Source organism: Podarcis raffonei, chromosome 16, assembly GCF_027172205.1.
Source record: "Podarcis raffonei isolate rPodRaf1 chromosome 16, rPodRaf1.pri, whole genome shotgun sequence".
NCBI classification, from domain to species: Eukaryota; Metazoa; Chordata; class Lepidosauria; order Squamata; family Lacertidae; genus Podarcis; species Podarcis raffonei.
In genome coordinates, this window is record NC_070617.1 from 41,006,835 (window position 1) to 41,019,356 (window position 12,522).

A 12,522-nucleotide genomic window follows, 5' to 3' on the forward strand; every position below is an offset into this window, starting at 1 on the left:
CGAATTAATTTCGTCTTGCGAGGCACCACTGTACTGATATTTCTCATCTATTTCCACTCATCCTGTAACTAGTTTCTGCATGAATAAAGCCTTTGAACTCCATAAACTTTAAGTGATGGTTCCAATCTAATTCATCCAAGCTTCAGGGTTTGCTAACATGGTTACAGTGGTACCTTGGTTTGCAAACTGTCTGGTTTCCATACGTTTTGGATTACAAACACATCAAACTCGGAAGTGCGTGTCCTGGTTTGCAACTTTTTTTGGATTACAACCCATTTTTTTGGATTATGAACTTTTTTTTGGGAGGCCCCATTGACAAAAGTGCGCCTTGGGTTACAACCTGTTTTGGTTTACGAACGAACCTCCGGTAAGGATTATAGTTGTAAACCAACATACCACTGTAGTCATATCTCGGGTTACAGATGCTTCAGATTGCGTTTTTTCAGGTTGCGGACCACTGAAACCTGAAAGTACTGGAACGGATTACTTCCAGGTTTCAGCGGTCGCGCATGCGCAGAAGACCAAATTGCAACCCACGCGTGCGCAGATGCACCGCTGTGGGTTGCGAATGTGCATCCCGCACAGATCACGTTCCCAACCTGAGCGTCCACTGTATTTGGAGAAGGAGGATTATTATCTAAACTGCTGACAGTGTACCAAAGTATTTGGATACAGTTGCTACCTTTCTTTTGCAGACTGGAAGATGTATCCTCTGGACTCAAACAGTTTGGCATATTGTCCATTCAAACAAGGTATTACATGAAAAAGTGGTTACAGCTATAGGGACAAAAGTATATATTTAAATCCTTAGTAGTCCAGAAGTAGAAAGGCATAGTGTTGCTTAACACATTTTCTTTTTTCCTTTTCTGTTGTAAATCCTTGAGTTTTAACTAGTTATTTGACTCACACAATCTGTTTAAGAATAAATGATTAGGTTACTATTCAAATAGTTACTTTAGATATGCTCAGGGGCTTCAATATGACCTGTAGGATTTTTAAACCCCTTTTTAGCACAGATTGCCCTAGCCCCTACAACCTGTTTTAAAGCTGGCAGAGCTTTAGAAAAGTGTTCCTTTCTGCATTATAACAAAATGTCTGTGCAAATGTCATTTCTAAGGCCTTTTCTTATATTTGCCTATAGATTAAAATACAAGTCCAGAATGCCCTTGTATATGGGGAGATAGTTGCTCAGTTACTTGAATCCTGGCATGGATGCTTGTTAGTAGTAGTAGTAGTAGTAATAATAATAATAATAATAATAATAATAATAATAATAATAATAATTTATTCTTTATACCCTGCCCACCTGGCTGGGTTTCCCCAGCCACTCTGGGCGGCTTCCAACAAAATATTAAAAATACAATAAAACACCAGACATTAAAAACGTCCTTAAAAAGGGCTGCCTTCAGATGTCTTTTAAAAGTCAGATAGTTGTTTGTTTCCATGACATCTGATGGGAGGGTGTTCCACAGGGCAGACGCCACTACCGAGAAGGCCCTCTGCCTGGTTCCCTGTAACTTCACTTCTTGCAGTGAGGGAACTGCCAGAAGGCTCTCAGAGCTGGACCTCAGTGTCTGGGCTGAACGATGGGGGTGGAGACGCTCCTTCAGGTATACTGAGGCCGAGGCCGTTTAGGGCTTTAAAGGTCCTAAACACTTTGAATTGTGCTCGGAAACATACTGGGCGCCAATTTAGGTGTTTTAATTCTGCTGTTACGTGGTTTAGGCGGCCACTCCCAGTCACCAGTCTAGCTGCCGCATTCTGGATTAGTTGTAGTCACCTTCAAAGGTAGCTCCACGTAGAGCGCATTGAAGTAGTCCAGGTGGGAGTAGCTTTAGGCCACAATCCTACACACACATACCTGTGTGTATGCTCAGCGGGCTGGACCTCTGGGAAGACATTGATCAGAGTGTGCCTACTGGTTGATTGCTGTTTGCACTTTATTTCCTCTGTCTTGCAGGCCATCTTTTGGTTCTGGTTTCAGATCCGCTGAAGTCAATCAGGAGTGTTACCACTGCCCCCCCTTTTTTCTTCAGTGGGTACCTTGCCAAGTTAGCTCCCTACAGTGTGCCCTACAAATCCATAATTTCCAATATAAGCCCAATTGTCATTCTTACAACATTCTGTAACTTTCCCCTCTAGGAATGGATGTTTGCCTATCATGCGGGAATCCCATCTTTGTTCTGCTCAGCAGCTTACAAGAATTTGGCCAATTAGAGTTGGCTTTGGGGCTAATTGCCTCTGCTTTTGGGTCGTTCTTGCAGCATATGACATCAAACAGCGTGGAAATTAGTCTGTGTGAAAAGGTATGTGCCGGATCTGCAAGGAACCTACTCTAGTGAGGTCTACTTTAGGCTTGTGCCTAAGGCCAAACTGGATAGGACACCTTTTACTCGATTAGCATTTGTGTGAATAGACATAGCAGGTGGGGGGCGGTGACAGTAGTGAGGCTTGGACTCTCTGCCCCGGCTGTAGTCTTGGATCAAGCGCCTGGCAATATCCTATTTGCATGGGAAGTAAGGTTTGCATTTTGTGCCAGTGGCAGCCATTATATAACTGTGATCCATAAGTGTTCCTTCCCATGCAAATAGCAGACATGGGGCCTTCTATCTGGATCAATACTGCAGAAGAGGCAAAAGATGAAAAGCAGCCACCATGGTCTTGATCTATATCAAGACCCCTTCCCCTACACTTGCTATTTACATCATAGAAATGACATTAATGTAATTGCTGAGTGTGTGAATGGGGTTATGTCTAGTTTTACTCCTCCTAGTTCCCTGCCTATGAAGGTGTTTGCAGAGTGTGTGAGTGGAGGGCAAGATATTACTTAAAGCAGCTGGGTGCAGTGATCTGACTGGGCTGCTGTCCAATTGCACTACAGCTCAGGCTCTGCTCCTAAGAGCCAAACAGCTTTGCCATGTTTGGATCTTGTTTGTGATGCTTGTAATGTGTATGACACATGTTTTCATAGCAACAAAATCGTTCCAGTATATTATTCTCTGTCCATCAGCTGTATGACCGGAAGACACTGGATGATGCCAGAACATTCTTCTTAACACTGATTCAAAGATCTACTTCACTAATTAAAAGCATCATTATGGGCCTATTGCACAAGGTGAGCATGTAAGCATGTATTGTGAGGAGGAAATGGCTTTGCAGGGCATCTGATTTCCTCTCCTTAGCTCTTTTGCAGTTCCCATTCATTTGTTGATGCTTGTGCAGGAGAACTTTCTTGGGGGATGGTGCCCTTTGTTTGCCAAATGCCATATCCTTTCCTGATTTACAGAAAATTTAAATTAAGGCAGACTATTTTTAAAAAGAGCTTACTTTAAAGTATTTTTACTTCCAAAGGTTTTCAACAGCCACCTGATAGACCACAACCTTGCACTGGGTTACTGCACTTTGTTGTCCAAAGATGATGTATTTAAAAAGCTCTGGGACGTCATAAATAACACGTCACAGAATTACAGCAAGATTCTGGTAAGTTGTTTAAAAAATTTTCATTTAGTTATGCCTTGTTTCTGGGCTTCCCATAAGTGTCTGGTTGGCCACTGTGAGAACAGGATTCCTCTGGCCACATGTAGGAGGTGGTTCTTGTGTTCTTATGCTTCCCTCCACTTCTCCAGCACAGTTGCAAAGATGAGATCTGAAGAATCTGCTTCCATTTGTAAATAATGATTTGTTTAGCCAAGATCATAAATGACCTTTTAAATCAGGGTTCCCCTGAGAATGGATGTAAAGAGGAATTCTGGTTAATTTTAATGAACCAGCGTTCCCCAAGTTTAAACGTACTGGGCAACGTCACTTCAAAGCGAAAACATACGCTTCTTATCACCACCTAGTGGTCATGCCATAGTTTAGTGGGCTTTGTGTGCTCTGTTGGTGACCAAAAGGCTGGCGTCATGACACTGGAAGGAACTTACATCTCCCCCAATTGTTCATTTGTTGGAAGACTTATCTACTCTTGCAGCATATGATACTGCACTACAGATTGATGTGATCTGTTGCAGAGATATATTTTTCCCCTTTTTTGTTTTTATTCATTGATTAGATAGTTAAGGAAAAATAAAAACCAGTATAATATGAGAAAAGTCTAATTGAATGATAGCATAAGCAATAAGATACAAAAGCATGAGGAGGTTTCCTTTTAAAAATACCTGAAGGGTTTGTGAATGATTGCAAGTACACTTGTGTTTTTCTTCATTACAATTTCTTTCCCCCACAAACAGGCAGTTGGTCTTGTTGGAGTGCAGCTAGCCAGTCACTATGATGAGACAAACGAGAAACAAGCATTTGAAGAATTAATCACAGATGCTGAATGGGGTATTCAGCTTGGTAAACTTGGTGTGAGTGCTTTTTTGCATTTGAATTTGGATCAAATGGTTTATTTACATTTCGTGGGAGCTGATTCTTAAATTGGCTCTTTGACCAGAGAATATTTGCACATATATATGATGATAAATATTCCTCCAAACCTTGCTGCTGCACATTTTCTGTTGAAGTTTGGTGACTTTTTGTAATCTGCTCATGACGTAAAATGAGTGACTGGACCACTTACTGCTGCACAAACATGTAAGAACATTTACTTTACCCTTCAGTACACTTACTCTAGAGTTGTTTTGCCTAAGTCCTTGTGCATGCTCCAGAGTAAATGAGTTGCAGCATTTGCTGCTGATATAATTTTAAATTGGAGAGATAGGGCCGCTTAGAACGGAGCCCCCACTTCCAGGTGCCAAGTTTGGCTAAAACCCACCTGATTACTAAGACGCCCTCTGTCTAAAGGCATGTCCATAACAGCATTCCGCTCCAGACAAGGAAGCTTAGATCAATTCTTTGTGCCAAAACAGAAGTGGATGTGTGAAGCTCAAACAAGTAGTGGAGAAGGAGCTGCTCCAGAGGAAGAACTTGAGGGGAGAGACATTCTGTTCTTCATCAGGCAATGGTGTTTTCACCACTTCCATTTTATTAAATTTGGCATTTTGTTTATAGATCTCTTTCCAGGATTTATTTAGAATGCCCTCAGTAAGGAAGAAAGAGCTTCTAAGAACTTTGGTACAGCATCCAAATGTGGATACAGATCTCATACTAAAATACTGCAGGTAAGAAAGCTAAATATCATTCTTGCTATAAAAACACCATTTTATTCCATAAACGTTTGTTAAAATAATTTAGAAATATCATTTGTAAACTGCTCTGAGGTGTGTGTGTGTGTTTTACAATCAAGTAATGAAATGAAATGAAATAAAATAAATAAAATGTCTGCTTAATAGGCCCTCTGAACTGGGTTTTTTAAAAGAGATGTGTTCTGTAACACATCATTAGCGCAATAATATTTCATGGTAGCTAAGGTTATCAATGGCTCCTGGCCACGGTCGAAGGCAGTCATGCTTCTGGATACCACAGAAGGAGAGAGTGCTCAGATTTTCCTTCCCAAAGGCATCTGGTTGGCCACAGTGAGAACAGGATGCTGGACTAGATGGACCACTGTCCTGATCCATCTGGGCTATTCTTATGGTCTTGTGTATGTTCATTAGTGCTGGATTTATATAGGACTGTCCACACATCCTTCCATGTTACTACCTGCTCTGCAAAGCTTCCTCAGTGTTACTGTATTATTGTCATCTGGAAGGGCCACTCTTGCACTTTAGCACAACAAAAGCAGCAACACCCCCCCCCATTAAAATAAAGGATTTGTTGTTAAAAAAAATGACAGGATTTCAGCAGGAAGTTACAGGTCATGCAGTGATAAATGAAGCAATATGCCCACCCTGAAACTTTTGCAGGCGCAAAAGCTATTGAAAACGGAACTTCACTACTATCATATCCTTTCTCTGGAATTGCTGTACAGTCATACCTTGGGTTAGATGTGCTTCAGGTTGAGCGCTTTTGGGTTGCACTTCGCAGCAACCAGGAAGTAACGGAATGCGTTACTTTCGGGTTTTGCCGCTCATGCATACGCAGACGGTCAAAATGAAGTCATGCGCATGCGCGGAATCGGCGAATCGCGACCCGCACAGACGCGGGTTACGTTCGCTTCAGGATGTGAACGGGGATCCGGATTGGATCCCATTTGTATCCAGAGGTACCACTGTAATGCTGCTTACAAATTAGATGTAGCCTTTTAACCATGAGTTGTATGATGATCTGATATCACCTGAGTTTCTCTTTCAGTTTGACTACTTCACCAGAAACATGATTAAAATTAAAACAGACTAGTAATTTTTGAAAATGCAAAATCTGGACTGTGCCAATTCTCAATGAGACGCAAGTGGTGCTGTGGTCTAAACCACAGAGCCTAGGACTTGCTGATCAGAAGGTCGGCGGTTTGAATCCCCGCGACGGGGTGAGCTCCCATTGCTCGGTCCCTGCTCCTGCCAACCTAGCAGTTCGAAAGCACGTCAAAGTGCAAGTAGATAAATAGGTATCGCTCCGGCGGGAAGGTAAACAGTGTTTCCGTGCGCTGCTCTGGTTCACCAGAAGCGGCTTAGTCATGCTGGCCACATGACCCGGAAGCTGTCTGCGGACAAACGCCAGCTCCCTCGGCCAGTAAAGCAAGATGAGCGCCGCAACCCCAGAGTTGGCTGTGCCTGGACTTATCAGCCAGGGGTCCCTTTACCTTTACCTAATTCTCCATATTAAATACATCTTTGATAAAATGAACTTTAAGGCTAGACACCATCTTCCAGATTGTGTGTTGACTATTGATTCCATTGTTAACATCCGGCCTCCTTTTTTGTAATTAAGCTTAACGTCCCAGAAATATTTTTTTAGTCAATGGAACATTTCTTTGTTCTGTATGCATTGCACCGGAAGTTAAGATTTAATTTATTAATTTTGGATGTGGTTAAATTAATTTGATTTATGTAAGCTGTTTGTGATTGGCTGTTATTTCTAACTTAATTTATATAAGTGAAATTCACTTTTTAATAATAAATAAATAGAATTGTGTATAACTGCTCTGATACCAAATCATCATGAATGTACAATAGAAAAGATGTTTGGAGAGGCCCTCAGAAAAATATTCCCAACTCTTACTGTATTCAAAACATACTCCCTGACTGAATCATTGGTTTTATGAATAAAGATACATATTTTGTTGTTGTATCCCTCCAGTTCCATGTGCTTTTTTCTTTTCTTTTCAGCACTTTCCAGTTGGATACTGATTCAGCTTTGCAGCTTTGCATTGAAACACACCTCCAGAATGCTAGCATGAGTCATGCTGAAGGGTATTTGGGGGGGCATTCTGGGAATCAGACTCAAGCATTGGTAGTGGCCAGAGCTGCAGAAACAATCCCTCTTCTGAAAAGCACTACTGACTTGGTTACAAGCCTCAGTGTAATGTTGCACAAGGTAAAACTTACAGGCTATGTTTATTCCCCAAACCTAAATTCCACAATTTCTATTCCATTGTATGGAATAGGGCAGTATTAATTAGAAGGATAGACTGATTAAGACTAACAGTTTTTTGCAAATAATTTTTCATACTAATTAGAAGGAAGAGGCCGAAACTGTCTAGTTTCAACCCCGCCGCTTTTAAAATGAGGCCATCCACAGACCAACCTGCTCTTAACTAGATTATGACAGCCCGCTAGACCCATCTCAGGAAAGTACCTCCAGAGCAACTAACTTTTATTTAATACTTCATTACAGAAGATAGATGCCCAACATTACAGTCTCCAAGAGTCACAAGTTGTGCTCAATTTGCTGTCCCTGCCACATGTGATCATTGCATGCACTTAATAGCTGCATGTGAATTTGACCTTGGAATGGTTAGTATTTAACTTTGTTCCATCTAAACCAGGGTGTGAATCTGGTTAGCAAACCCTGGTTATGAGAGAACCTGGTTATCATAGAATCATAGAATCATAGAGTTGGAAGAGACCACAAGGGCCATCGAGTCCAACCCCCTGCCAAGCAGGAAACACCATCAGAGCACTCCTGACATATGGTTGTCCAGCCTCTGCTTAAAGACCTCCAAAGAAGGAGACTCCACCACACTCCTTGGCAGCAAATTCCACTGTCAAACAGCTCTTACTGTCAGGAATTTCTTCCTAATGTTTAGGTGGAATCTTCTTTCTTGTAGTTTGGATCCATTGCTCCGTGTCCGCTTCTCTGGAGCAGCAGAAAACAACCTTTCTCCCTCCTCTATGTGACATCCTTTTATATATTTGAACATGGCTATCATATCACCCCTTAACCTCCTCTTCTCCAGGCTAAACATGCCCAGCTCCCTTAGCCGTTCCTCATAAGGCATCGTTTCCAGGCCTTTGACCATTTTGGTTGCCCTCCTCTGGACACGTTCCAGTTTGTCAGTGTCCTTCTTGAACTGTGGTGCCCAGAACTGGACACAGTACTCCAGGTGAGGTCTGACCAGAGCAGAATACAGTGGCACTATTACTTCCCTTGATCTAGATGCTATACTCCTATTGATGCAGCCCAGAATTGCATTGGCTTTTTTAGCTGCCGCGTCACACTGTTGGCTCATGTCAAGTTTGTGGTCAACCAAGACTCCTAGATCCTTTTCACATGTACTGCTCTCAAGCCAGGTGTCACCCATCTTGTATTTGTGCCTCTCATTTTTTTTTTGCCCAAGTGCAATACTTTACATTTCTCCCTGTTAAAATTCATCTTGTTTGTTTTGGCCCAGTTCTCTAATCTGTCAAGGTCGTTTTGAAGTGTGATCCTGTCCTCTGGGGTATTAGCCACCCCTCCCAGTTTGCTGTCGTCTGCAAATTTGATCAGGATGCCCTTGAGTCCATCATCCAAGTCGTTGATAAAGATGTTGAATAAGACCTGGCCCAAGACAGAACCCTGTGGCACCCCACTAGTCACTCTTCTCCAGGATGAAGAGGAACCATTGATGAGCACCCTTTGGGTTCGGTCAGTCAGCCAGTTACAAATCCACTGAGTGGTAGCATAGTCAAGACCGCATTTTACCAGCTTCTTTACAAGAATATCATGGGGCACCTTGTCAAATGCCTTGCTGAAATCAAGGTAGGCTACATCCACTGCGTTCCCTTCATCTACCAGGCTTGTAATTCTGTCAAAAAACGAGATCAGGTTAGTCTGACATGACTTATTTTTCAGAAATCCATGCTGACTATTGGTGATCACAGCATTCCTTTCTAGGTGCTCACAGACTGTTTGCTTAATGATCTGCTCCAGAATCTTCCCCTGGTATTGATGTCAGACAGACTGGGCGGTAATTATTTGGGTCCTCTCTTTTCCCCTTTTTGAAAATAGGGACAACATTTGCCCTCCTCCAGTCTGCCGGGACTTCGCCTGTTCTCCAGGAATTCTCAAAGATGACTGCCAGTGGTTCTGAGATCACATCTGGCAGTTCTTTTAATACTCTTGGATGCAGTTCATCTGGCCCTGGAGACTTGAATACATCTAAACTAGCCAAGTATTCTTGTACTATCTCCTTAGTTATTCTGGGCTGTGTTTCCTCTGCTGAATCATTTGCTCCAAATTCTTCAGGTCGGGCATTGTTTTCTTTATCGGAGAAGACTGAGGCAAAGAAGGCATTGAGGAGTTCAGCCCTTTCTGTGTCCCCTGTTTGCATTTCACCATCTTCTCCTCTGAGTGACCCCACTGTTTCTTTGTTCTTCCTTTTGCTACGAACATACCCATAAAAGCCTTTTTTGTTGCTTTTAACCTCTCTAGCAAGCCTGAGTTCATTCTGTGCTTTAGCTTTTCTGACTTTGTGTCTACACGTGCTGGCTATTTGTTTGAATTCCTCTTTGGTGGTTTCCCCCCTTTTCCATTTTTTGTACACATCCTTTTTTAATCTTAACTCAGTTAAAAGTTCTTTAGATAGCCACCCTGGCTTCTTTAGGCACCTTCCATGTTTCCGTCTCATTGGTATTGCCTGAAGTTGTGCTTTTACTATCTCCCTCTTAACAAACTCCCAGCCATCATGAACTCCCTTTCCTTTTAGTATTACTGTCCATGGGATCTCACCCAGCACTTCCCTAAGTTTTATGAAGTCGGCTTTCTTAAAGTCAAGAAATTGAGTCCTAGTATGCTTGGCTGCTCCTTTCCGCTGTATAGTAAACTTCAGAAGAGCATGATCACTCGCGCCTAATGATCCTTCCACTTCTACCCCACTAACCAGGTCCTCAACATTGGTTAGGACCAGATCTAAAATGGCTGTTCCTCTTGTTGCTTCTCCCACTTTCTGGACAATGAAGTTGTCTGCAAGGCCAGTGAGGAATCTGTTTGACCTTATGCTCTTGGCTGAGTTTGATATCCAGCAAATAGCCGGGTAATTGAAGTCCCCCATTACTACTATCTCCCTTCCTTTTGCATGCTTGGCCATCTGTTCCAGGAAGGCATCATCTATGTCCTCCGTTTGGCTTGGGGATCTATAGTAAACTCCCACAATGAGGTCACTGTTATTCTTCTCTCCCTTAATTTTTTTTTAATAGATATTTATTAAAATTTTCACAAATAAAGCAAAGAATAATCATAACTGGAAAAAAATGCATACAAAAACAGAAAAACCACAGAAAATACATCAAAAAGAAGAAAAAACACTCAAACACATAACAACAGGAAAAAAAGAAGAGAAAAAAAAGAAAAAATTAAAAACCAACTCAATTTTCTCATTTTTTCAAAATTCTCATTCGCTTATTTCTTTGACCTCCTCACGCCTCCCTTTTTTGTATTCCCAGTCATAACATTAGTTCAGCATATCCTTACCCCTTTTTCATTATAACATTTAGGTTGATTTTCATCGAATTTACAACTTTATACCTTAACCAATTGTCCTACCATTTTTTCGTACTCTTACTGATCTTATTACTAAGTCCACTTAGGTCCATTCCAGCATCATTTTAACATTCGTTAATTTTACAGTGTTTCTGTAAATAGTCTTTAAATTTCTTCCAATCTTCTTCCACCAACTCTTCTCCCAGGTCTCGGATTCTGCCAGTCATTTCCGCCAACTCCAAATAGTCCATCACCTCCATCTGCCATTCTTCCAGAGTGGGTAAATCTTGTGTCTTCCAGTACTTTGCGATGAGTATTCTTGCTGCTGTGGTAGCATACATAAAGAAAGTTCTATCCTTCTTTGGCACCAATTGGCCGACTATGCCCAGGAGAAAGGCCTCTGGTTTCTTCAGGAAGGTATATTTAAATACCTTTTTCATTTCATTATATATCATTTCCCAGAAAGCCTTTATCCTTGGGCACGTCCACCAAAGGTGAAAGAATGTACCTTCATTTTCTTTACATTTCCAACATTTGTTATCGGGCAAATGGTAGATTTTTGCTAGCTTGACTGGTGTCATGTACCACCTATATATCATTTTCATAATATTCTCTCTTAAGGCATTACATGCCGTAAATTTCATACCGGTGGTCCACAACTGTTCCCAGTCAGCAAACATAATGTTATGTCCAATATTCTGTGCCCATTTAATCATAGCAGATTTAACCGTTTCATCTTGAGTATTCCATTTCAACAGCAAGTTATACATTCTCGAAATTATCTTTGTTTTTGGTTCTAACAATTCTGTCTCCAATTTTGATTTCTCCACCTGGAAGCCATTTTTTTTTTGTCCAAATTATAAGCTTCCCTTATTTGATAATAATGAAGCCAGTCTCACACTTTATCTTTTAATTTATCAAAACTCTGCAATTTCAATTTATCTCCATCTTGTTCCAAAATTTCCCAATATTTTGGCCATTTGGCCTCCATATTGAGCTTTTTCTGAGCCTTTGCTTCCATCGGTGACAACCACCTTGGGGTTTTATTTTCCAATAGATCTTTGTATCTTATCCAGACATTAAACAACGCTTTTCTGACAATATGATTCTTAAATGCTTTATGAGCTTTAACCTTGTCATACCACAAATACGCATGCCACCCAAAAACATTATTAAAACCTTCCAAATCCAAAATGTCTGTGTTCTCAAGAAGCAGCCATTCTTTCAGCCAGCAAAATGCTGCCGATTCATAGTAAAGTTTCAAGTCTGGCAGGGCAAATCCACCTCTTTCCTTTGCATCAGTTAATATCTTAAATTTTATTCTGGGCTTCTTGCCCTGCCAGACAAATCTAGAAATATCTTTCTGCCCCTTCTTGAAACAATCCACCTTGTCTAAAATCTGTAAAGATTGAAACAAAAATAACATTCTTGGCAATACATTCATCTTTATAGCTGCAATTCGGCCTAACAAGGAAAGCTTCAAATTTGACCATATTTCTAGATCTTTTTTCACTTCTGACCAACATTTCTCATAATTATCTTTAAATAAGTTCAAGTTTTTAGCAGTCATATTAACCCCCAAATATTTTACTTTCTTTACCAATGTTAACCCTGTGTCCTTCTGAAACCTTTCTTTCTCTATTGGTGTTAGATTTTTCTCAAGAACTTTAGTTTTTGACTTGTTCAACTTAAATCCTGCCACATGACCAAATTCTTGGATCAATTCTATCTTAAATTCTTCTGTAACCACATTATTAACTATTAGCTTAGCTTTTTGTTCTGAATAAATTGCACCTATACCGTTTTTGA

At 41.0% G+C, this 12,522-nt stretch overlaps 1 protein-coding gene across 10 annotated transcripts in view; it reads left to right on the plus strand.

Moving 5' to 3' along the window:
- The window catches only part of KNTC1 (kinetochore associated 1), a 90,830-nt gene that overhangs the window by 46,217 nt on the left and 32,091 nt on the right, over window positions 1-12,522 (plus strand). For all 10 annotated transcript variants that reach the window (XR_008328099.1, XM_053369985.1, XM_053369988.1 and 7 more), the window contains 7 exons: window positions 696-752; window positions 2,143-2,306; window positions 3,011-3,115; window positions 3,352-3,480; window positions 4,230-4,346; window positions 4,990-5,099; window positions 7,143-7,350. Coding sequence is in view for 9 of the 10 variants with exons in the window: in XM_053369985.1 (XP_053225960.1) it covers window positions 696-752; window positions 2,143-2,306; window positions 3,011-3,115; window positions 3,352-3,480; window positions 4,230-4,346; window positions 4,990-5,099; window positions 7,143-7,350 (890 nt within the window). In the remaining variant the exon portion in view is untranslated. The remainder of the gene's footprint in view (window positions 1-695; window positions 753-2,142; window positions 2,307-3,010; window positions 3,116-3,351; window positions 3,481-4,229; window positions 4,347-4,989; window positions 5,100-7,142; window positions 7,351-12,522) is intronic.